The sequence below is a fragment of the Chiloscyllium plagiosum genome, chromosome 10 (assembly GCF_004010195.1).
Source record: "Chiloscyllium plagiosum isolate BGI_BamShark_2017 chromosome 10, ASM401019v2, whole genome shotgun sequence".
Lineage (NCBI taxonomy): Eukaryota > Metazoa > Chordata > Chondrichthyes > Orectolobiformes > Hemiscylliidae > Chiloscyllium > Chiloscyllium plagiosum.
Window position 1 is genome coordinate 74,767,727 of NC_057719.1, and position 25,768 is coordinate 74,793,494.

Below are 25,768 nucleotides of genomic sequence, written 5' to 3' on the forward strand. Positions count from 1 at the left end.
GTAAGTATTTGGCCATGATGATTGGCCTTCCACTCTCAGGAAGCAGGCTTATCTCAGGCAGACCGAGAATCGAGCCTCATGCTGTTGGCATCATTCTGAGCCAAACATAGGCCAAACAAGCTAGCTAGCTGCTCTACTAAATGTTATTTTAATATGAAATGGATCTTCATCGCCTGTGAGGTTGTTATAAGATGACTGGTGGGGTCATAGAGTATATGCTAACACAGCTTGTCACGTATTGCACCTCATCTTCCCTGACTTGTGCCTTAAAGTGGTAATTGCTCACAGAGACCATTCGCTTTGTTGTGTCCTTGCCTGCTCTCCACAAGAGCAACTTAGCTAGTACCGCTTTGCTATCCTTGGCAATGTATTTACCTCTTCAAGTGCTCATTCAATTCCATTTTGAAAGCCACAATTGAGTCTATCTCCATCACAACCTAAGGCAGTATTTTCCAAATGCTAACCACTCACTGCATTAAATAAAGTCTTTCCTCATATTATCGACTCTTTTTAATTCCTTACTGCACCATCTACAAACCCTTTATACCCTTCCTAAATGTGCTACCCAGAATTGGAAGCATTGCTGCAGTTAAAGCTGAGCCTGTGTTATAACAGGCTAGTACTAAAGCCTCTTTAGAAAGCCATGATCTGCATAGCAACCCCTTGCACATTGCCTGAACCCCCCCCCCCCTCTTAAAGAACTGAAAATTTGAAATCAAGTTAGATAAGGGTGTAATACCACTGATGTTTTGGGATAATGGTCCAGGAAGTGAAAAGGTTACATTTAGGATTTGACAGTGGCATTCCAAAGTAATAGCATTGAAGGCTGGGACTCCAAGTCTAGCCTTGGAAGTAGCTCAAGAGCATCACTGACAATTTTGAACTCACAGACTATTGCCAGTCACCTCTTGATTTGTTTTGATGTAAGTGCCACACTGTTGCTGATGGATGTGAAAGGAACCCTCACAGCAAATTTGCAATGTTCCCAAAAAGCAGCAGCTTTAAACCTTGTTAATTTTTAATCCTAGTTTTCTGTGCAGTCAGCTTATTGGATCCACCGAGTTAATAGGAATTGCCAGTTTCTTCTGGCCAATGCGTTGGGAACCAGCAGCATTGATGCATCATCCTTGCATGAATCATCGAATCCCTACAGTGTGGAAACGGGCTCTTTGGCCCAACGAGTCCACACTAACCCTCCGAAGAGCGACTCACCCATACCCATTACCCCACCCTATATTTACCCCTGATTAATGCATCTAACCTGCACATCCCTGAACACTATGGGCAATTTAACACAGCCAATCCACCTAACCTGCACATCTTTGAACTATGGGGAGAAACTGGAGCATCTGATAGAAAACCATGCAGACAGTTGCCCAAGGGTGGAACTGAATCCGGGTCCCTGGCTCTGTGAAGCATCAGTGCTAACAACTAAGCCACCATGCCTCCCAGTCCTTTATGCCTGCCTCTCCCTTCATTTAAATCATGGTTAATCTGTAGCCCAACTCTCTTCACTTGTCTTTGTTCCATATCCTGTGAAAACCTTATTTAACAAATTTGTCGTTCTGTCTTGAAAGAACAAATTTTCTCACCATCCTTTTTGGATGAGAGAATTCCAGACTTTTGTTGTGTTTTGCGTTAAATACTCCCTGATTTCAGTCCAAAGTGTTCTTTGTTTTGATGTAAATATTGCTAATGGATCTAGAAGTAATCCTCCCAGTGAACTTGCTGGAGCCCTAGCTCTTAAAATTATGCCCCTTTTGAAGTTAAATCCCACGTCAGAGTTTCTATTTTAATTGTTAAAGTACTTGTTTGGACTCAACTTAGCACCACAGAGATGCAGGTCTATCAGATTGACGCTAAGGAGCAGCGAGCAGTTTAGAACAACACCGGAGGAAGGTGGATATGGCTGAGGAATGTGGCAGTGTTTTCTGATTATGGGGCTTCATTGTGCCATGCTATTTCAAGCAGTTTCAAAGCAGAGTTGGAATCTGAAGTTGACATGTGCAATTTGAGAAAATGTTAATGGCAGTACAAAGTTAAAAATCACACAACACCAGGTTATAGTCCAACAGGTTTTGGAAGCATTAGCTTTCGGAGCGACGCTCCTTCATCAGGTGGTTGAGGATTATAAGATTGTAAGGCACAGAACTTAAAAGCAAAAGTTTACAGTGTGATGTAACTAAAATTATATATTGAAAAAGACCTGGATTGTTTAAGTGTCTCATCTTTTAGAATGACCATGTCTTTTTCAGTTCTTTCACATGTTAATCACAAAACTTTTTTAAAGGTTACTTTCTCAAGTGAACTTTAACAATTAGTGTCATGTCAGCCCAGATAACGCGTTGAAGGTGTGAGGTGCCCTGTGTGAGACTCTGTGCCACAATGATCAGACTGATTCTAACCTAAAAAAACAAATTTACAGAATCTTGCATGGATTCATGCAGTTTTTGAGCAAAATAAAATGTAATTCTGCAAGTACGAATTCACCCCACAAACCTATGTGGGGTGGGGGTGGTGGTGGGGGTTATGAGTGCCTTTCAGAGAGTATGTGTATGTATGGAGTGTAAAGGAGTATAAGTCTGTCAGATGTTAAAAATCACACAACACCAGGTTATAGTCCAACAGGTTTAATTGGAAGCACACTAGCTTTCGGAGCAATGCTCCCTCATCAGGTGATAGTCACTATCACCTGATGAAGGAGCGTCGCTTCAAAAGCTAGTGTGCTTCCAATTAAACCTGTTGGACTATAACCTGGTGTTGTGTGATTTTTAACATTGTACACCCCAGTCCAAAACCAGCATCTCCAAATCAAGTCTGTCAGAAGGTGTGTGTGGGAGTGTATGACAGAGAATCTGCGTGTATGTGTGTGTGTGTGTGTGTGTGTGTGTCACATGCAATGGGGAGGCCTCAACCGGGGCTTTGGATTCATGTCACACAACAGGTGACCCAATTAATGGTAGTACAATTTTCTTTCCTTTTTTTATTCTCTGTTTCTAGTTGGAAGGATGGCCTTGGATTCTGTGCACTTATCCATAGACACCGACCAGAGCTCATTGACTATGCAAAGCTGCGAAAGGTTTGGCACCCTTTTTCCTCCATTCTTGTATGAATTTGTTGTGCAAATGAATAAATTTGTGTAGTTCGATCCTCGATCTAAATACAAGCCAGGTCTGATATAATGTGATTAGTTCTGTTCTCGCACAATCTTGTGTTATAAGAAAATTGGGCAATAGCCATGCCATTTAAATTAATGGGATCAGAATTACATTATAGCCAGTACAGGTAAGGAAAGTTTATGTTTTACAAATAACAGTCTAAATTCTTCAATCGCATTAAAGCCAATTCATGTTGAAGAATCACGTGTTATAGCAGAACCAGCTCTGTTTTATTTTCCTGTATACGTCCATTGACACATTATCTGTAAATCCCAGGGCAACAAAACTTTCCATTTCTGTGTAATATGTTAAGTTTCAAAAAATGTTTCTGACAAGGGGGTTGTTCTGAATTGAATGGGAAGAATTGTTCTCCCAGGCCTGTATTGTTCAGCCACGATTGGTAACATTGGCAATGCCTACCATTTTACTGCTGCTTAATATCCTTTTCCTCCTGGGCTAGAATTGAGAATTTGCTTGTAAAGATGATCAGAAACTGTCCTAGACTTGTGGATCACGACTTTCTGCCTTGCACGGCTCTTTCCTGGCTTATTTGTTGAAGGCCGTGTTTACATCATGTGTGAACAACCTTCTCCCCTCATCCTGGGGAGTTGGGGTCCCAATCAATAGCAGCAGCAGCGAGGACATGGAAAGTCTAAGTTGTGGTGTGTCCTGTGTCTGGGAAGTCATGGTGGCTCTCAGAGCCAGGGACTCAGGTTCGATTCCACCTTCTGGCAATGTCTGTGCAGAATTTGTAGTTCTCCTTGTGCCTGCAGGTGCGCTGGTTTCACCCCACAATCCAAAGATGTGCAGGTTAGGTGGATTGGCCATGCTAAATTTCCCATAGTGTCCAGGGATGTACAGACGAGGTGGCTTAGCCTCAACAAAATGCAGGGTTACAGGGATAGGTTGGGGGGGGGGAGAGACAACAACGCTGTTTGAAGGTACGATGTGGATCCGATGGGCCAAATGGCCTGCCTTCACACTGTAGGGATTGTATGATTCTACTGTCCAATGTTCCGATGCTTTGCAGCTTAAAGCAGATGTGATTGGGACGGAAGGTGGGAATACTGGTGCAGTTGAAAAGGGCAGGTGAAGGGAACAAATGGAATGAAACTGCAAACTTAAATAAGAAGGTGTTCTTGATTGTTATATGTTAAAGCAGAACTTTTATCAATGGAAATTTCCCTACCCCATTTCAACTAGGCCGGTTAATTTTTTTCTTCATTCTTTAGCAGTCAAATTGTGGGGATAATGTAGGGTGACATTTGTCAACAATACTGGATGGTTGACTCTGTAAATTAATTAACCAAGTAAGTAGCCTCTATACACTTGCTGTTCTGCTAATTTTATTGGTTTCATTATTAATGTTAAAGTTATGCTTCACTGGGCGAGCTTTGATCTTAATTGCAAAACGCAAGTTTATTTTCTTAGCTGAAGAAAAAGATAAGGAGGAACTGAGGCTTCTTATTAGCTCTCACTTGACCATCCAAGACCTATTTGGGTTGCTGGAAGACTCCTTCACCGTACTTTCTTAACCACTTGCTCCCAAAGCAAAACATGATTTTTCTCTGATTATTCATTTGATAAATGTAGTTTCCACATTATAAAATGCTCAAAGTCTTCAAGAACAGACTCTGAGTCTTGTTGGAATGCTGTTTTGATACAGATATTCACACTGGTCACTGTCTGTAAATTCACATGCAGCTTCAGGGAGACTGGCTGTCCTGAATAATGAGGCTTTTCTACATGTAGACCAATGATGAGAGAGAGGCTTGTGATTATGATATTGCAGCCCAAAGATTTGAAGTTTGAAGAAAAAGGGTCTAATTTGCTCTTAAAATTAATCTATAATGTTGATGCTATTTTTAAGCATCAGTGTGCACTACCTGTGTCTCCATTCTCTTGATTTTCACTTTTCTTTTAATATGTTAAAGAGACTATATAAAGCTGTCTTGTTCTCTACAACCCACAGTAGCAGCAGAATCATCTCTATGTTCTGGAGGTGTGCTTAAGGTCAAATACTTTTACCAGATGAAGCAGATTCTGAATGAATCTGCAGTTTTGCTTGTGCCTGTGTGCAGCCTTACAAGGGAATTTACTGGCTTCTTTAGGTTCTTAATTGTATCGTAACCCTTGTGAAGCAATCAGAGTAATATCCTTAAGTGTGCAACACCTTTTTAGTCCCATACTTAGAAATATCTTATTGGATTTCCCAGTTGTGGAGGGTCATTTCCACCTACTCATCCGTGTAATATGGTCCGTAAGTAAGTCACAATGTTGCAAATTATTGTAGATAAAGTGTATAGGCCAGAACAAAAAAAAAGAAGTTGACTTGGACACTTCATAGCTTTCAGCTCTTACCCCTTTTCCCACTTTCCCTAATCCTAATTATGTTTGCCAACTTGGTCTCCAAACTTTCAAACCACCCCCCAACCGTCAAAGAAACCATACTCCACTGAGCAAGCAAACCCACAAGAGTGAGCCATATATCGATCGGGGTCAGGGCAAAGACTAATTTCCATAACCCCAGCCAAGGATTGAAAACTCAACAGATATTGGTGAGAAAAACTGAACATGAAGTAATTGAAAGCATCAAACAAATATAAGTAGTGAACTCCAGTATGACAGAAATTTAAGCAATAAATATGAATGCCAAGAGAGTGAGCCATCCTCCTACCTACACCCCACATCTAACAGCATTGACCATAGGTTTATATGAATCAAGCAAATTATATTGGAAGTATGGTGAGATGTGAGGATTGTGTTAGAGTATTAGAGTTTGCGAATTGGATCAGCCATGATAAACTATCCCTATTTTACCCACCAATTTTAGTTTTAAAAATCCTGAAGGGATGTCCTACATACGATTGTTTCGAAATAGATTAAAACATAGGAGCAGGAGGAGGCCATTCAGGCATTTGAGCCTGCTCCACCATTCATCACGATCATGGCTGATCTCCAACTCAGTGGTCTAATCTTGCTTTCTCCCAATAACCTTTTGATCCCATTCACCCCAAGTGCTATATCTAGCTGCCTCTTGAATGCATTCAGTGTTTCGGCATCAACTGCTTCCTGTGGTAATGAATTCCACAGGCTCACCACTCTTTGGGTGAAGAAATGTCTCCTCATCTCTGTCCTGAATGGTCCACCCTGAATCCTCAGACTGTGACCCCTAGGTCTGGGTCCACTATCGGGAATATCCTCCCTGCATCTGCCCTGTCTAGTCCTGTGAGAATTTTATAAGTCTCTGAGATCGCCCCTCACTCGTCTGAACTCCAGTGAAAATAATCCTAACCTAGTCAATCTTCCCTCCTACATCAGTCCTGCCATCCCCGGAATCAGCCTGGTAAACCTTAGCTGCACTCCCTCAAGAGCAAGAACATCCTTCCTCAGAAAAGGAGACCAAAACTGCACGCAATATTCTAGGTGTGGCCTCACCAAGGCACTATATGACTGCAACAACACATCGCTGCTCCTGTACTCGATACCTCACGCAATGAAGACCAAACATACCATTTGTCGTCTTTACCACAGGCTGCACCTGCATGCTTACCTTCAGTGACTGATGCACAAGGACACCCTGGTCCCATTGCACATTCCTCCCAATTACAGCCATTTACATAGTGATCCGCATCCTTGTTTTTGCTTCCAAAGTGAATAAGTTTACTTTTATTCAAGTTAAACTGCACCTGCCATTGATTTGCCTACTCATCCAACCTGTCCAGATCATGCATCTATTGTTAGAGATACCAAAAGCAACTATCAGACATAGGATTTGTACCAAATTCTGTTGTTGTCTACATCCTTGCTCATTATTGTCATTTATTATTGGGAACATCGGTTGTCATGATGAAATATTGGCAGAGAGAAACTAGCACACGGAAATGTAAAGAGAGAGAATTGAACTGGTGACCATTGGGGTAAAATAAGATTGGTTGAAATGTGTGATGATGTTGCATGTTTATGATGTGGAATCTCTTCTCATACTTCCTGAAGTTGTCTACTTCCACAGGCCAGCACAAAACGTCCTGTCAACAGCCCATACTATCCATTACATCAGTGAATCATACACTGTCCCTGCAACTCCAAATTACTTGGAAATGAGTAGAAAATAAGTTGTTGGATTACTGTGTTGTGGATTGACAGTCATTAATTTAAGTTCACTAGTCAAGAAATACACAGAAGCAAAACATTGATTTAATTTATTATTGTCACATGTATCTAAGTAAAGTGAAAAGGTTTGTTTTGCATTCAGCATTGGCAGAACATACCATTAAAGATCATAGAGTGATTGTGATGTGGAGGTGCCGGTGTTGGACTGGGATAGACAAAGTCAGAAATCACATGACTCCAGGTTATAGTCCAATAGGTTTATTTAATATCACAAGCTTTCGAAGCACTGTTCCTTCCTCAGGTGAAGTGTGATCTGGTGATAGAACAGAGTGAGGAATATTTAGTTATGGTCGCAAAGAAGGCACATAAACAGTGAGATCGACATTAGATTTGAAATTTGAGAGGTCCAAATTAGAAGTCTAATAACAGTGGGGAAGAAACTGTTCTTGAACCTGTTGGTTACATATATTTAAGCTTTTGTATCTTCTGCCTGATGGAAGAGGTTGGAAGAGATTATAAGATAGATCAAGTATTGAGGATGCTAATAATACAATTGATTTTTTTCCAATACCTAAAACCATTCCAAAAGCTGAATAAGCGCTCAATTCTTTAGCAGTTCTCCCAATGAATATTTCTGTGTGATGAAGTACTTGTGAAAGGAAAACTAACTAACTTTGTAAACCATCTTAAACTATTTCCTCTCGACTTGGAACACACAACCTTTTTTTTCCTGGCCTGGGTAGAATGCTCAACACAAGATCCATATCACTTCCTGTTCCATTTGTTAGAACATGCAATGGGCTCAGGCAGTCTTAATCTATAGAATCATGAAAATAAACAGCACAGAACAAAGCATTTGGCCCATCCTGCCAGTTCCATGAAAATGCTGTCAAATTAGTCCCTGTCCCCCAACCGTTTTGACAGTTTCCTCACATTTATTTTCCTTTCCGAGTATAAATGCAAATTCTTTTTGAAATTTATTATTGGATCTACTTCCCAGAGATGCATTCCCGATCATAACTAATCAAGGTGTTTAGGTAAAAATCTTCTCCCCTCTCTCTCTTTTTACAGTTGTCTTAAGTCTGCTTCCCCGTGCGATTTATTTTTCATTCTTCTATTGCTCGTTTAGCCAGCATTCACTGCCTATTCCTGATTTGCTCTTGACCCGACTGGCCATTTCAGGGAGCAGTTCAGAGTCCATTATGTTGCTATGGATCTGAAGTCATAAGCAGACCAGACCAGATAAGGATGGCAGATTTCATTCCCCAAAGGAAGGAAGATAATGATTATAGTTTCACTATTGCCATTACGGAGATTAGTTTGCAATTCCAGAATTATTAATGCAATTGAAAATCCACTGGATGCCTCATAATTTTGAACTCTTTGATTGAATCTCCCTTTCTTTAAAGAGTGAAATCTCTGTTTCATGTACTAGTTAAAAAAATAAATGATTATATCCTGATGGGAAACTGGAGTTCAGATTGACAAGAGGTTTGAATTCGAGCATGTTCCCCTATGTTATGATCTGGAGAGGAAGGGATATCTGGTTTTGCTCTTTTCCTATTCATTGTTTGATTGCAGAAGATTTTTTTGAATATTTTTAATAGAATGCTGGATAGCCAGGTTCACTATGTACTTGACCATGTCCATTCTTTTCAGAAATAAGCCAGACAGATGTTTTTGAATTGAATACAAAAGTTTATTTTATTGCTAAAAGCTCCTCAAATTTAAAATGCTGAAAATGTTTTGAAATAATCCAGTGACCATTGACCTGTTCAAACTCCACATATGCAGAAACCTACAATTACAGAGTATCTGTATTAAGATTGAGAGTTAACACTTAGAGTTAAACTTGAATAAGGAGAAACACAGATGAAAGAAGGAAGGTCAATAATAAAAACTCAGGGGTTAGGGTCAGGGCTATGCTTACTGGCCAGTCAGCTGTTTGGTCCTCCAATAAAGGACTCATTTTTCACAACAGTGTCTGGTATATTCTGTTTTCTCCTGGAGACCATGTTGTTGAATTGAAATCTTCCTCTTACCTGCAGCGAGGCTTTCTGTTTGGTTTCTCGACCCACAAGTAGTTCTCAAAGCTTTTGAGGGAATTTTTAGCAAGAGAGTGAGGTGCTGACTTGTTCAATCCAAATTCTGACATTCACATGCACACAGTTGCATGATATCTCTCCATGTTTGTTATACATTCCAAAATGAAGTGAGCAGTATCTATCAGCCATTGCAATAGCTGACATGGTTAATTTTAATGTTCTTACCATTAACTCCTTGAATCCTCCATCTAGATAAATAGGAGTCATGTTTGGCAGATTGTCTCTGTAGGGGTCACCACCTCCATCCCACAGAGATGTTATTCAGCAATGATATTCGATTCATCTTGAATTTTAGCCAGTGTTCTGTCTCTCTTTCAGTTTATAAACTGTCCTTATAACAATCCAAAGCATGGACACAGCGTATGAAACTTTAACTTGAAATTTGAAATAAACACATGTTTGTAACACTAAGGTTACTTGAGATATTAGAGGGAAAGTCTAGTGTTGTAATGTGTATAAATATGTCATATAAATGATTAGGATGTGAACATAAGAGGTATATAGTAAGTTGCAGATGACACCAAAATTGGAGGTGTAGAGGATCGTGAAAAAGGTTCCTCAGGGTGCACCAAGACCTTAATCAGATGAGTCTATGGGCTGAGGAGTGGTAGGTGGAATTTAATTTAGATGAATGCGAGGTGCTGCATTTTGGAAAGGCAAATCGAAGCAGGACTTATTCACCTAATGGTAAGGTCCTGGGGAGTGTGGCTGAACAAAGAGACCTTGGAGTGCAGGTTCATAGTTCCTTGAAAGTAGAGTCGCAGGTGGACAGGGTATTTGGTACAGGACGTTGGTTAGGCCACTTTTGGAATACTGTGTTCAATTCTGCTCGGGATGTTGTGAAAATTGAAAGGGTTTCAGAAAAGATTTACAAGGATCTTGCCAGGATTTGGAGGGTTGAGCTGGAGGGAGAGGCTGAATAGGTTGGGACTATTTTACCTGGAGCGTTGGAGACTGAGGGGGTGACCTTTATAAAGATTTATAAAATTATGAGGGGCATGGAGAGGGTGAATAGCCAAAGTTTTTTCCCTGTGATGGGGGAGTCCAAAGCTAGAGGACATAGGTTTGAGGTGAGAGGAGAAAGATTTAAAAAGGACCTAAGGGGCAACGTTTTCACACAGAGGGTGACGAGTGTGTGGAATGAGCTGCCAGAGGAAGTGGTGGAGGCTAGTACAATTATAACATTTAAAAGGCATCTGGATCAGTATATGAAAAAGGAAAAATGTGCAAACTCCACACAGACAGTCGCCCGAGGCCGGAATCAAACCTGGGACCCTGGTGCTGTGAGGCAGCAGTGCTAACCACTGAGCCACCGTGCTGCCCATGGTTAACCAAATCTGAACTGAGATAGACACAGGGAAATAAAAACAATTATAAGAAAATCAAATAAAATGAAAGACAAAGCAACGGGGAAAAACAAGGTGGCGGACATTTGGATAATCCCAATGTGCTGGCCAAATGTTGGCAAATGGGACTAGATTAATCTGGGATATTTGGTCGGCATGGACTAGTTCGATTGAAGGGTATGTTCCTGTGCTGTACATCTTGACTAAAGGGCTGACCTTTCAGCATGTAGTTGCATGCTTTTGAACTTCCAACAGTATTGGTAAAGTTTAAATTCCTTTTTTTTTAGAAGGGAAACCTATGCAGAGGCTTCATGAACTGAAATGTAGCTGACTACTGACAGTATTTATAAAAGAAAACAAAACACAGAATTCTGCAAATGTTGGAGATAAAAAAACAATCCGGGGGAAGTAGTGATAAGTAACGATCTATAATGTTTTCTGAGATGCTGCCTGACCTTCTGATTGCTTCTAGTGTTTTCTTTGTTTCTGATTGTAGAGTCATGTAGCACAGAAGGAAGCCATTCAGCCCTCACATCTGTGCCAGCACATTGGGATTATCCAAATATCCGCCACCTTGTTTTTCCCCATTGCTTTGTCTTTCATTTTATTTGATTTTCTTTTTTCCTGTGTCTATCTCAGTTCAGATTTGGTTAACCATGGGCAGCACGGTGGCTCAGTGGTTAGCACTGCTGCCTCACAGCACCAGGGTCCCAGGTTCGATTCCGGCCTCGGGCGACTGTCTGTGTGGAGATTGCACATTCTCCCCGTGTCTTCGTGGATTTCCTCAGAGTGCTCCGGTTTCCTCCCACAGTCCAAAGATGTGCAGGTCAGGTGGATTGGCCAAGCTAAATTGCTGATAGTGTTAGGTGCATTAGTCGGAGGGAGATGGGTCTGGGTGGGTTACACTTCAGAGGGTCAGTGTGGACTGGTTGGGCCAAAGGGCCTGTTTCCACATTGTAGGGAATCTATAAAAAAAAAAACCAGGAAATCTGGGAAGACTATTGCATTTCTCGCATGTCTCCATGTTTTAACAGGATGTTCTGCAATTTGAGGATCATCATTGTTGTAGAGAGTGATTGAGTGGAGTTGCTGTCATTCTGCTTACCATTAAGTTGAAGAAGTTGAAGAATCTTGCTTTATACCCACACTACCATGCTTCACTTCACTGAGTTTGATGTAAACTTTAAAAACGGTGGACCTGATGTTATTATTTATCAGTTATATAAATGATTTGGATGTGAAAGTAGGAGGATTGGTTAGTGAGCTTGTAGTTGACAGTGAAGATCATCTCCGAGTGCAATGGGACTTTGATCAGATGGGCCAGTGGGCCAAAGAGTGACAGCAGAAGACTTGAAGACTATAAACAAGGTAGGGGAGCATGTCAGTCTTGAAATCTCCTGTTAATGTTAGCCTTTCTTATTGTCGTAGGATGACCCTTACACCAACTTGAACACAGCCTTTGATGTCGCAGAAAAGTACCTGGACATTCCCAAAATGTTGGATGCTGAAGGTGAGGGGTTTTACGGTTAACATTTTACTGTTATTGATTTACCAAACCTGAATAGATTTTTGTTGCACTGATCTAGTTATAATCACAACATAAACCTATGCCTTTGAATTAAAATTGTTTTACTTACTTAAGAAGGGTAATGAAACATTGCAGTCTTAACCGAGGGAGGGTGTGAAGCTCGGCGAAGCTGCAAGTTGGCTTTATTTACATTCTTTCACAAATTATGCTGTTTCTTATGTATAAATAGCTTCATACTGCATTAACTCCAAGACAGCCATGTGGTGCTGTGGTGCTTTAGACCATATTCCAAGACATGTGGAGCTGAATTGAAATCACTGAAGAACAAGTGAGTTTAATCAGAGGAGCCACGTGATTGTAGAGGGTTATCAAGATGAAAGAGGTTGGAGATGGGGAGACATGACGCCATGGAGGAGACTGAACATGAGGTTGAAAAAGTTAAACTTGCTGTGTTATTGGGCCATGGTCTCTTGACGATCAGTGAGTGCATGGGGTAATGGATGAATAGGATTTAGTGAAAATTAGGACAAATACATGGTTTTTGGATGGCCCCCAAGCTATTGGAGAATAACGGATGGAAGTGTGATTATGAGATCATGGGGTACTGAGTCAAAAAGTGTGGCGTTGGAAAAGCACAGCAGGCCAGGCAGTATCCGAAAACCCGGAGAGTCAACGTTTCCCTTTGGCTTATGCCCAAAATATTGACTCTCCTGCTGCTCGGATGCTGCCAGACCTGCTGTGCTTTTCCAGCACCACACTTTTTGACTCTGATCTCCAGCATCTGCAGTATTCACTTTCTTCTAGATTATGGGTATAGCCAATCCCAGCGATTCGAATCGTGGAGTAGTGTGTTATGGGTGAACTGAGGCAGGGAGTTAGAAGGATGACATTGTAGAATGAAGATGTACACCAACGGGTATGTGTCTTTGATGGTGCTGTGGACATAGGCCAGAAGCTTGCTAGGAGTCAGGTGGGGCACCCAGGCTGCAGAGAACTGATAGTGGCTGAACTGGTAACCCTCAACTCCACCTTTCTGCCTTTTCCTCAATAACTCTTGATTCCCATGCTGATTTAAACATCTGTCTATCTCAGCCTTGAACACACACAACAATCCAGCCTCAAAAGTAAAGAATTCCACAGCTTCACTCCTCTCTGAGAAGCTTCTCCTTATCTCTATCTTAATGTGTGAACTCTTGTTTTGAGATTTATGCTGTCTGATCCTAGAGTCCAGCAATGGGAAATAACTTTTCCACATGTACCCTGACAAGTCTTCGGGTTGTATGCTTTTATTAGGTTGCCTGTCATTCTTCTTTATTCCAACAAGTACATGCACAACCTACTCAACCCCTCCTCATAAGACAGTCTCTCTGAAGCAGTTGGCAGCATAGTGAATCTTCTCTGGACTGCCTCCAATGATGCTTTCTCCTCCGTATTCTAGCTGTGGTCTGACTGGCACCTTGTGTAGGTTTGCAAAACCTCCCTGCTTCTATAATCCATTACCTTTGAAACAAAGGCCCCACATTAGAGTGGCACGGTGGCTCAGTGATTAGCACTGCTGCCTGGCAGCATCAGGGACCCGGGTCCGATTCCATTCTCGGACAACTGTGTGTTGGAATTTGCACATTCTCCCCATGTCTGTGTGTGTTTCCTCTGGGTGCTCAGGGTTTTGTCCCACATTCCAAAGATGTGCAGATTAGGTGAATTGGCCATGCTAAATTGCCAACAGTGTCCAGGGATGTGCAGACTAGGTGGATTAGCACTGGAAATGCAACGTTCCAGGCATAATTTAGATAGGTGGGTCTGGGTGGGATTCTCTTTGGAGCGTCGTTGTCGATCAATGGGCTGAATGGCCTATGGGGATTCCATGATTTTCCTTCCGTATTACCTACTGAACCTGGATGCTAGCTTTCTGTGACTCATGGATGAGGCCTGTGATCCTTAGCTTTCTCTACTTAGCTCCTTCATTCTCCCTGCCAAAGTGCATGCCCTCACACTGTATTCCATATGCCAGGTTTCTGCCCACTAAGTTAACCTGTCTCTATCCTCTCTACAGAGTCATGGTTTCATCTTCACCACTTACTTTCTCACCTACTTTTGAGCTCTAATACATTCACTTTCTCCTACTAAGTCATTGAATTTCTATTGCAAATAATTGTGAACTCAGCGCTGATCCCTGTGGTACTCCAATAGTTCCAGGTTGCCATTCTGAAAGTGCCCAATTCATCCTAACTCACTGCCTGGAAACAAAGGTTGGATTATTTCATGTCTGCAAGTTAGTTGGTTGCACTTTGCCTTCTCTAAACAACCTTCCACCTACCCCCCCCCCATCCTGAGCAAAGTGATTATTTTTGAGTTGGTGCATATTTGGCAGTATCTCTGGGTTTTTTTTACATAATGTATTAACTTTTAAAGCTTTCCATAAGAAATAAGGACCACAGTCAGAAAGTGGAGGCTTTTAAGTTAGATTAGATTACGTTACAGTGTGGAAACAGGCCCTTCGGCCCAACAAGTCCACACTGACCCGCCGAAGCGCAACCCACCCATACCCCTACATTTACCCCTTACCTAACACTATGGGCAATTTAGCAAGGCCAATTCACCTGACCCTGCACATCTTTGGACTGTGGGAGGAAACCGGAGCACCCGGAGGAAACCCACGCAGACACGGGGAGAACGTGCAACTCCACACAGTCGGTTACCTGAGGCGGGAAATGAACCCGGGTCTCTGGCGCTGCGAGGCAACAGTGCTAACCACTGTGCCACCGTGCCGCCCACTGCCACCGTGCCGCCCACCTGTGATCAGTTACCTCTGTGATCAGCGTAACTGTGATCAGCCTCTGTCAACGCTGTAGCCCCTCTGTCCCATGACACCTGATTAGGTATGAATGCAACCCCTCTTTATACTGTTAATTTGCATCAGCAGGAGCAAACGCATCACTCACTTCCCGTTCTGCATCCCTCATCCCAAGTGCTTCATGCCTCCCTTGACTAACAAATCCAGGAGACAGTCAGGGATGCAGATGTTGGAGTGTCCGAGTCGAAAAGTGTGGCGCTGGAAAAGCACAGCAGGTCAAACAGCATCCGAGGAGCAGGAGGGTCATCGTTTCAGGCCTGAGTTCTTCATCAGAAATCCAGCCCAGAGATAACGAGTCAAGACTGTGACTTCTCATTGCGACTCTTTCTGATGGAAAGTCACAGATCTGAAACATTAACTCTGTTTCGCGCTTTCTCTCTTTGCAAATGTGGTCAGGCCAACTGATTCAGTTTACTTTAAAATCTTTAATGTCCAATTTCTGTATATCCCAAAAGAAACTTCGAGTTGGAGTAATCTAGAAGGTTTTACAAGTTGGAAAGGGTACTTTAAGAGTTAAGAGAGTGAGGCAGAATTGAAATTAGCTGATGATAAGATTTCTTGATTGAATCAGGATGTGTGTGCTGGTAGAAGAGTAGATTTTGTATCAGGTAACCGGTTCTTTGGTAACTGAGAGTTGTTACTCTCTGTAAATTTCAAATTATTCCACCATTTGGTACAGCTAGTATGATTTACCTTGCACAAATCCTAAATGTTGTGATAGTTACTAAATTGGATCATTAGTATATACACTTTTAATAAGTGTAAACGTTTTTATGCCACATTGTGGGGAGAATCGCACCATTTCCCAGGCACTTGTGAGTGTTTTCTGCAGTTAACTTCCCTATATTTTCACATTACTGAGCTCAATCTTCAATAATCCCACGTTACTGCAATGTAGGGAGGAAAAGAAATTCAACATTATCTCTTGCGGTCACATGTCAACTCTCCTCTTTCATAAAACTGTTTTCGTACACCAGTCACAACTGGTGCATTGATTTAGTGCCTTTAACTTCCTAAGGTGCTACACAGAAGCATTACTAAACAAAACATGACTGTGTGCCACATCAGTTCAGATGATCAAATGTCTGGTGAAAGAGAGAGGTTTTATGGAGTGTCTTGTCGGGGGGAGGTAAGGTTATCAGACAGAGGGCAGGGTATTCAAGCGAATTTAGGATTTAGACAACTGAAGACCATCAATAGAAAAATGATTAAAATCAGTGATGTTGAAAATGTAAGAACAAAGGAGCACAGCTATCTTTGCAGGTTTGTGGGACTGGAGGAGAGGTAACTGTCTAACCAGGATTCACAGATAGCAATCTGCATTTAGTAGACCCAAAGTATGCTGATGACTGCAGTTCTTCCAAGCTGAGCTCTGATAAATCTGATTACGAGTATCTGTCTCTCCCAATGTTTTAAAAAAATGTTTAATTCAGAGTCTGTGTTGAATGGCTTGGGTGTTCTTAGAATTTAATTATACGTTGAAGGTACATCGATACAATGGGCCAAGCCATGTAAATTGCCTACTGGAGTAATTACATGCCATTCAATTTCAATGTCGTATTGGACAAATTCTTCATTGTATTACTGACATTGCTGAATGCATGTCAGAGCTATCTTCACTTACATTGTGAAAGCAATTGTATAGCACCAAATTACTTTTAAAAATCCACCACACTCACTTGTACTTGAATTTACAGCTAAACTATTATAAAGTTTACTTGTTTTGTTATGGATGATGCCTGTTAACCTGCCTGGTGTGTGAAATTGTGTTTTCTCACTGTTAACACTAATTAGTGAAAAGGCATTTTTTTTCCCCTGGGGCAGAGCTTCCTTTTGATAAGGGCATCAAATGCCTCCAGCATTTGTGGCGCTGTTTATTTTGTTGACTGATATGATTAATGCCTTGGATTGTTCAGTGCCACTTTCTCAGCACAAATCATTGGCAGGCACTCTTGGTACAGTAATTGGAAGGGGGAAAACAGCTTTCCAATTTTTGCCCACAATGATCTGGTGCACCATTGAGAGAAAGGAATGCTAACTTTACTGTTAATGCAGAGAAACCTGATCATGTTACTTTGGGTGGGGCCCAGCAGCATCCTGCTATATCCTTCATGTGCAAAACTCAAATTGCAGAGGTAATATATCCTTTCATGTTTTGTTGTGTTACACTGCACGTCCTACAGTTAAATGTGAATGTATTACCTAATACAAAACCTTCTGCTTTCTTTTCTCTCATTATCGTGGTGCATAATAACTGTAGTTCAGCAAATGAAACGGGAGCATTTGTTTAAAAAAAAAAGACGCTTCAACCTGTCACTGTCCTGGCTAATTCACAAGTTGTTGAAATGATTGACATTCATTGGTCATGTTATATTGCTATCTTTTATAACAGTTTTTAATGTGCCTTCTGTTTCTATTCACTGGATTCATTGACAGTACTATTTCATATTGCTAACCTGTTTGAAATAAAAGCCAATTGTTAAGAACAGCAACGGGCCTTAGTTGAATCTGCCATATCATTATTGGATGAATTAAAATTCTCCGGATTATAAGACCTGGATTCCACTCTGCATGGATTGCCTCCAGCTTTTTGATGCAAAAGTCACTACGAGTCTCTTACCCCAGGTCCTCATGGGTACTACTAATTCTCATCTTTCTTGTGCAATAGAACTGTTTCTAAATGTTTTCTCTCAAGATTCTCAGTAGATGAATATGTTGCATTAATTTACTTTTGCAAAAATAAATCCTTTCCTGTGTTTCCTGACAGACATTGTTGGTACAGCACGTCCAGACGAGAAGGCAATCATGACTTATGTCTCTAGCTTCTACCATGCCTTTTCAGGAGCCCAAAAGGTATCCCAGGAATCCATATTTCTGGCAACAATTGCTTCTCTGGCTAACTATACATTTTTTTTTCTGTTCTGCAGCTGGTATGTGTTTTTCCCCGTGCTGAACTTTCCACTCTTGATATGATCTCCTGTGTTGCATGATTGGAACAGTATGGTTCTTCACTGATTGTACCTTGGCTCACCTTTCTCTTTCCTAATCTTTTCTTGTCTTCCTTGCACAGATCTTATAAGCACGCTTAGGCCGGATGAAAAGGCTGTAATGACCTATGTTTCATGTTACTACCATGCGTTCTCAGGTGCACAGAAGGTGAGAAACCTACCTCACCCCTCTGTAGAATTCCCCTTTGATTTAGATTTTCTAACTCTGGTTTTGATAGATTTAACATCATCCTTTTTTGTTTTCAGTCTGGCTTACAGTGGTCCAGCTAAACATTTTTTTGAATCTAAAGAAGAGCTAGATTAGGTTTTGAACATGCCCATTCATTCGTTCCAAAAGTTCTTCCACAGTCACCCTGCATCTTTGTTCTCATCAGAGAAATACAAGTAAATCTCATCAGTTAGCCAGTCAAATTCTCCTTGTGGCTTTCCCACAAATTGAAGAATGAAAGGGGGACTACATCCTTGTCTGGTGATGACTTCCTCGATCTTTGCTCAGGATTACTTTTAAGATTGGACTCTGGTACATGTGATTGATGTGGTGTTTATTAAATTTCTCAATCATTTATGTTCCTCTTCTAACAAAGTAGAGTGCTGGGCTGTCACTAGTCTGCATTCTTTATCTTATTTTCAGAATGGTGACTTTTTGGAGAGCAATATTTTGGTACTGAACTAGTATCTTTCAAAACACAATCCCAAATTTAGACTGTATCTGCGTTAACCACCCGTATTCTTTTCAGTTTTCAGTCCCTCTTTCATTGTTCTGGTCCAGGCTACTGTCAGTCTAAATGGTTATAGCTGGCTGCTGGGCTTCCCTCCCACCTGCATTCTCATCCCCTAACCCCCACCTCAACATGAATGGTTTCATTTTGTGAGGTAACCTCTTTCCTCCCTGTTTCTCTCCCAGTACCTGCTCTTTTGCATTGTTCATCCTGGAGGACTCAATCTAAAGCCAAGCAAACTCGTATCAAAGTTTGATTGTCTGACACGAAACTGTCATAGTTGGCTTGTTTAAGGCTCCTGCTTCAAATGGGAGAAAAACTAATTACAAAGTTTGATGTTCATCAGTGACTATTGTCAGTTCCTGGCACAAAACTATTTTTCTCCTCATTTCTCATGGTTCTAATCATAACAATTTCCTTTGATCCAGTTATATACAGTACATCAACCCAGAACTTAATATTGGAGGGTCCACAGTAAGCCAGCCACAGATTAGTTTCCAACCCAATAATGTCTTTGTTAAACTAGAAATTTCTACTTCCAATTTCTTGGCTTCATTCTTGAGACTGGTGTCCTTCTCTTTCATAGACTATATCCACTTCCCTTTGTTATATCTTTTGCTTCACTCTTTGGCTTGGCTGGTCCTCAATCTCATGTTCAGCTAATTGTTATGCATTGAATGCTTAATTAATTCCTCCATTATGTTAATGCTTAACGCAAGTTTTTTTTGGTACTCCTGATTTGTGATAAATGTCCTGTACGATTGTAGCTTTTGTAATTTATTTGTTTTCTAGGGCAGAAGCAGATTGTAAATGTGATAGTCTATATGGGGTCTGGGTCATAAGGGCCATGCAGAGCATTGTAATTATGGTTCAACATCAGATACTTGTAACTGTGAATGGAAAACAATTCCTGCAAGTGGTGCCCAATTCATGACATTGTGTATACTTATTAAAACTGATGCATGGAATCATTTTTATGAAGCTTTTACTATGGATTCTTTCTGCTATAAAGTGGGAATACAATGGAAAAGTCATATTAAAACCTTATGTGACTACTTTGGTTTAATGATTATACCACAAAAAGGTTATCGTTTAGCTCTTTGCTAGTCTTTGGAATTAATTCTGTTCCACGTTTTTATTGCTTCCCTAGCGGGGGAGCATGGAAAGTTGACCCAGTTTATAATCAATCCAGCAGGAGGCTGTAACAAAGCCAATTCTGCCTTTTATTTTTATATTTTTCTCCCAACTGGTTGGATTGGACAGTCCTAAATGTGTATTATTGCTTAGCGGAGATTGGGTGCTCATCATTTGGGAAATAATGTAAGTATGTGACCCATCTGTTGGCTTTTGATGGAGGAAGATTTATTCTAATTTATAAATATATCTCTAGAGAGAGAGGGAGAGAGTGTATGTGTGTGTGTGGTCCAAGTGCCAGGTCATTTATGAAATTTTATTCTCCTGTGGTTTACTTATTGAACATGATGTTCCCAAGGTCAGTTGATCGGATATTTGTCCATAAATGCCATGTCATCTCTGTCTGTACTGTAGAAACTAAGCACTGCCTGTATGTGAAGGATTTCCTGCAGTTTGCTGAGTTTGTGAAAATGTAAATGTGGATGTTCTACTTCTCTCTCTGAATGCTCTTCTCATTGCTTATTTTCCATTTTCATATTAGTGTTACGAGCCTGAGGAAAATGTCTCATGAACTGCTTCCTTCTTCTGTCATCCTGTCCTTAATACCGTGCAGGTATAGGCCCTGGTCTTGGCCAGAGGCTTTCCTTTTGCACTTGCCTCTAATACTGAATTGGTTCTGCTGTGTGTGTCTGTATGTTCATAGAAATTCACCCTTTTAGATATTGCATGAAGTTTTCTACTGGTCTTGCATCTTTTCTCCTTTTGGTATCCTACATATCTACCACTGTTTTGTACATGTCTGAAAGTGCCCCTGTATGCTAACTAATACAGCAGTTTGCCCAAAGTGAGACAGTGGCAATGGTTTTTCTTCAGATCCACAGGCATGCCAAATAATGTTATTTAATATTGGAAATGGATTCTCAAACAGACACTACCTCAGCCAAACTGGACTAACAGCTTGTGCATCCTCATTGTTATACAAAATCTTTTGTACTGCCAAGTATTTCTCAGTCCACAATGTACATTGAGAGGTTTCCAATCTTCTGAAGGTGAGTGCCTACCTTAGTCCTACTTGCAGCATTTCCCAAATGCATGTAACCATTCCCCCAATTCTTGAGCTAAGTGGCTGAGGATGCAGTACAGAGTGTAAAAGGAAAATGCTGCAGACAATTTGAGGATGTTGCCTCCCTACAAAAACTGAAAACATTGATTCATCCAAATTAGGTTTTGCACCATGCACAGACAGACACGGTAGCCTAGGATAACAACCAAGTTTATTTGTTCACCTTTTGAGAAAAAATTACTTGGGAAGTAAATATTGGTTTTAAATTGCCTTGAGCAAACAGCAAACTACCTTTCATTTGCCCTCCTACTATAAATGCCATCTAAATTGGCAGTGTTTGCTGGGTGACTTTCTGCGTAAATGTTTCTATGCAATGTTTAATTTTTGTAGACGTGTTGTCATTTTGAGCTTTTCTGATTTGGTTTGAAACTCAGTTGGTAAACACCAGTGGCAGGAACAGCCCATGCTCAGTATACACAATGAGTCACTCAATCCACAGCATCTCTCCATTTTAATTTTTTTTCTCTCTGCGTTTAACTGGTTTATGGGAGTTAAACAAATTTGCAGCTGGCCTTCAAATATTTTTGTTGAAGTACGTAGACCAGGAACGTCAGTGTTGGCAGTTGAGTGTTAACTGAATATGGGGCCGTGTAGAAATTAATGAGTCATTAAGACCCAATTCGTTGGCTGATTAGGACACTTGTTTCAATTCAAAACCCCAAATTCAAAAGCCTACTACTCCAATTATTTTTCCAAACTTGTTAGATATTGTAGAGAATAGCATTTATGCTAATTATTACAATTATTACTCTCAAACTATAGATGGACCTGGAAATCTAATGTCACTTCCACTTTGAATAAAATAATTTAGCAACACCGCTTCCAAAAGCTTTTGCTTCCTTCAAATAAAAGCCTGTAGACTTTCAAGATTGGGAGCAGATTATGCGCCTGGTTTAATTAATGATACCAGGTTCACCATTATATGCTGGTGCCAACTAGTCGAACTTTGAAACAAGTACAGGAATTTCATTCAGTTTTTTTTGTATCCTTCTGATCAGTTCAGAATAGATGTAGTTAATTAAGGTAAATGCTTCTTATTAGACTACGTAAATCTTCACTTTTATTTCCTGTGTGTATCTCTCAATTTCTTTTTAACGCTTATTCGTTTTCTTGCATTTAACCCATTAGTGTTTTTATCGAAATGGATTTCCCTTCTTTGTGCCTCTTGTGTCACACAACTCTGCTACACTTGCCTCAGCAGGTTCTCGTGCATGTGAGAAAGGATCATTGCCTCACTAAAAGAAGGTCTTTCCTTCCTGCAGGAAAGTGCTTGGTTTGCACTGGGCACAGCTGCAACAGTAGAGATTGAGAACTCTGCTTAAGTGTGCAGTTCCCTCTGAAGCATCGTGGCACCACTTGCCTACCTCCAGATACAGAACCCTTTGTTCCCTTCAGTGGGCCTTTTGTTGGCTTCTGTTTGTTTCTATGCCCATGTTTCCATTGTCTACATTTCTTTGTCTCAGTAGAGATTGCAACGGCAGTCTGAACTGCTGTGTCTGTTGGAATGTCTGTTCCAGCTCCTGTTGCAAATTCCCATGCAACTGTTTGAGCCCATTGTGTTTCAGGTTCCAGTCTCACTGCCATAATGCTTTACTCTTTCAAATTGGGCCTCATCATCCAAACTTCTATGTTTGTCTGCAGAGCAAGAGCTGAACCTGAAATTAACAGCATTATACTGCGGATGATGGAAGTCTGAAATGAAAATGAAACATGAAAATGAAAAATGGTAGCAGCTGTGGAGAGAGAAAGGCGTTTAACAATTTGCGTCCATTGTGATTCCATTCTGAAGAAGGGTCACTGGACTTGAAACGCTGATCCTGTTTCTCTCCCCCGCATAGATGCTGCAAGACCTGCTGAGTTTCTCCAGCAATTTTTGTTTTGATGTTAGAGCTATACCTGCCCAACCCCTCTACAATTCAGATAACTTATTTTACGTTGTCAACTTGGCTTCACAATTTACTGGCAATGCTCTCGATTACAAAAAAGCCAATGGGAGTTGAACTGGTGAGGGAAAGAAACTGGATAATTCTACTTTTTTCCAAGCTGGTGGAATAGAATGTGACTTTGCAGCGAATGTTTCTGACACTGTGACCAAGTACCCTGGGAGGAGGGGTTCAGTTTGAGCCCTCCCTAATGAGATGACAGCTTCCATTTTGCGGGATATGGAATGGGTTTGAGCGCATGGAAGCTCAGGCCCTCTCACTGCAGATGGGGACATAGTTCAAAAAAGACCAAAGCTGGCTTGACCTCGCTTGACATTCGCAAGATAACTTGCGCAGGAGTTCAAAACATCTCACAGAAAATATCTCCTGAGTTTAGAGGAGTGGTTATTGAGACTTTAGGGGAGAGTGAAGCCAGATTTGTTTTGTGAACCCAGCTGACTTCGACAATCCCCCTGCCCATGAATGGCCACCATTACCATTAGGTTAATGGATTATAAAAGGCTGCAAGGAGATGGAAAGGTCACCAGTTTGATCTTTGTGGTTGCCTCACTTGGAGACTGAAATGGAGAAATCTGGATCAGGGTTAATTCCAGTACTGAGCTATCTGGAGAGTCTGAGCAAAGAACCATTGCTGCTTCATTCCCATTTTCATATTTGGAGGTGGTGCTCTACAGGGGCAGAATATTGATTACATACAACAATCAGCTCACGAGTGGGCTAATACAGCTGGAAATGCTGCTTCATTACACTGTGCAGCTAATATTAGCATTTCCCAGACTCTGCTGCAGATTGCTATTTGGTTGCTGAGCAACCAAACCAAAAGTGAAAGTTGGCAGATAATCCAAGGAGATTCTACAAGAACATTAAGAGCAACGAGAGAGAAGGCAGGGTCCCTTAAAGATCAACTTGTGTGTTGAACCTCAGTGGATGGGAGAGATACTAAATGAATATTTAGCATAGGTTTTTCCTGTTGAGATTGAAATGGAGGCTAGGGAACTCTGGGAAATAAATATTGATATTTTTAAAACTGTTCACATTAGAGAAGAGGAAATAAGACCATAAGGCCATAAGACATAGGAGTGGAAGTAAGGCCATTCGGCCCATCGAGTCCACTCCGCCATTCAATCATGGCTGATGCGCATTTCAGCTCCACTTACCAGCGTTCTCCCCGTAGCCCTTAATCCCTCGAGACAACACAGGCCAGTGAAGGAGTGAGTTCCAGACCAGGCCAATGCGGGAGTGAGTCCCAGAGCAGGCCAGTGCGGGAGTGAGTACCAGACCAGGCCAGTGCGGGAGTAAGTCCCAGATCAGGCCAGTGGGTGATTGTGTCCCAGACCAGGCCAGGGCGTGAGTGAGTCCCAGTGCAGTACTGTGTCCCAGACCCGGCCAGTGCGGGAGTAATTCCCAGACCAGGCCAATGCGGAAGTGAGTCCCAGACCAGGCCAATGCAGGAGTGAGTCGCAGACCAGGCCAGTGCGGGACTGAGTTCCAGACCTGTCCAGTGCAGGAGTGAGTCGCAGACCAGGCCAGTGGGGTAGTGTGTCCCAGACCAGGCCAGTGCAGGAGTGACTCCCAGATCAGGCCAGTGCGGGAGCGTTTCCCAGGCCAGCCCAGTGCGGGAGTGAGTCCCAGACAAGGCCAGTGTGGGAGTGTGTCCCAGACCAAGCCAGTGCTGGAGTGAGTCCCAGACAAGACCAGTGCGGAAGTGAGTCCCAGATCAGGCCAGTGCGTAATTGTGCCCCAGACAAGGCCAGGGCGTGAGTGAGTCCCAGACCAGGCCAGTCGGGAGTGGGTACCATACCAGGCCAGTGCGAGAGTGTGTCCCAGACCAGACCAGTGCGTGAGTGAGTCCCATACCAGACCAGGGCGGGAGTGAGTTCCAGACCAGGCCAGTGCGGGAGTGAGTCGCAGACCAGGCCAGTGCGTGAGTGAGTCCCATACCAGACCAGTGCGGGAGTGAGTCCCAGACCAGGCCATGAGGAGTGAGTCCCAGACCAGGCCAGTGTGGCAGTGTGTCCCAGACCAGGCCAGTGCTGGAGTGAGTCCCAGACCAAGACAGTGCGCGAGTGTGTCCCAGAGCAGGCCAACGCAGGAGTGTGTCCCATACCAGGCCAGGCCAGTGCGGGAGTGAGTCCCAGACCAGTCCAGTGCGGGAGTGTGTCTCAGACAAGGCCAGTGCAGGAGTGAGTCCCAGATCAGGCTTGGGCGGGAATGAGTCCCAGACCAGGCCAGTGCAGGAGTGTGTCCCAGACCCGGCCAGTGCAGGAATGTTTCCCATTCCAGGCCAGTGCAGGAGTGATTCCCAGACCAGGCCAGTGCGGGAGTGAGTCCCAGAGCAGGCCAGTGAAGCGGTGAGTCCCTGTCCAGGCCAGTGCAGGAGTGTGTCCCAGACCAGGTCAGTGCAGGAGTGAGTCCCAGTCCAGGCCAGTGCAGGAGTGTGTCCCAGACCAGGCCAATGCGGGAGTGAGTCCCAGAGCAGGCAGTGAACGAGTGAGTCCCAGACCAGTCCAGTGCGGGAGCGTGTCCCAGACAAGGCCAATGCGGGTGTGAGTTCCAGACCAGGCCAGGGCGGGATTCAGTCCCAGATAAGGCCAGTGTGGGACTGAGTCCCAGAACAGGCCTGTGTGGGGGTGAGTCACAGAACAGGCCAGTGCGGGAGTGAGATCCAGACCAGGCCAGTGCGGGATTGTCTCCCAAACCAGACAAGTAAAGGAGTGAGTCACAGACCAGGCCAGTG

General features: G+C 42.3%; 1 protein-coding gene across 2 annotated transcripts in view; it reads left to right on the forward strand.

Annotated features, from left to right (window-relative positions):
• The window catches only part of actn1 (actinin, alpha 1), a 120,402-nt gene that overhangs the window by 39,143 nt on the left and 55,491 nt on the right, over positions 1 to 25,768 (forward strand). Inside the window, exons 5-7 of one of the 2 annotated variants that reach the window (XM_043698110.1) lie at positions 3,001 to 3,079; positions 12,151 to 12,232; positions 18,175 to 18,260. In XM_043698110.1, the coding sequence (XP_043554045.1) occupies positions 3,001 to 3,079; positions 12,151 to 12,232; positions 18,175 to 18,260 (247 nt within the window). Of the gene's footprint in view, positions 1 to 3,000; positions 3,080 to 12,150; positions 12,233 to 17,871; positions 17,958 to 18,174; positions 18,261 to 25,768 lie in introns of both variants that reach the window. The other variant, XM_043698111.1, reaches the window with a different exon arrangement.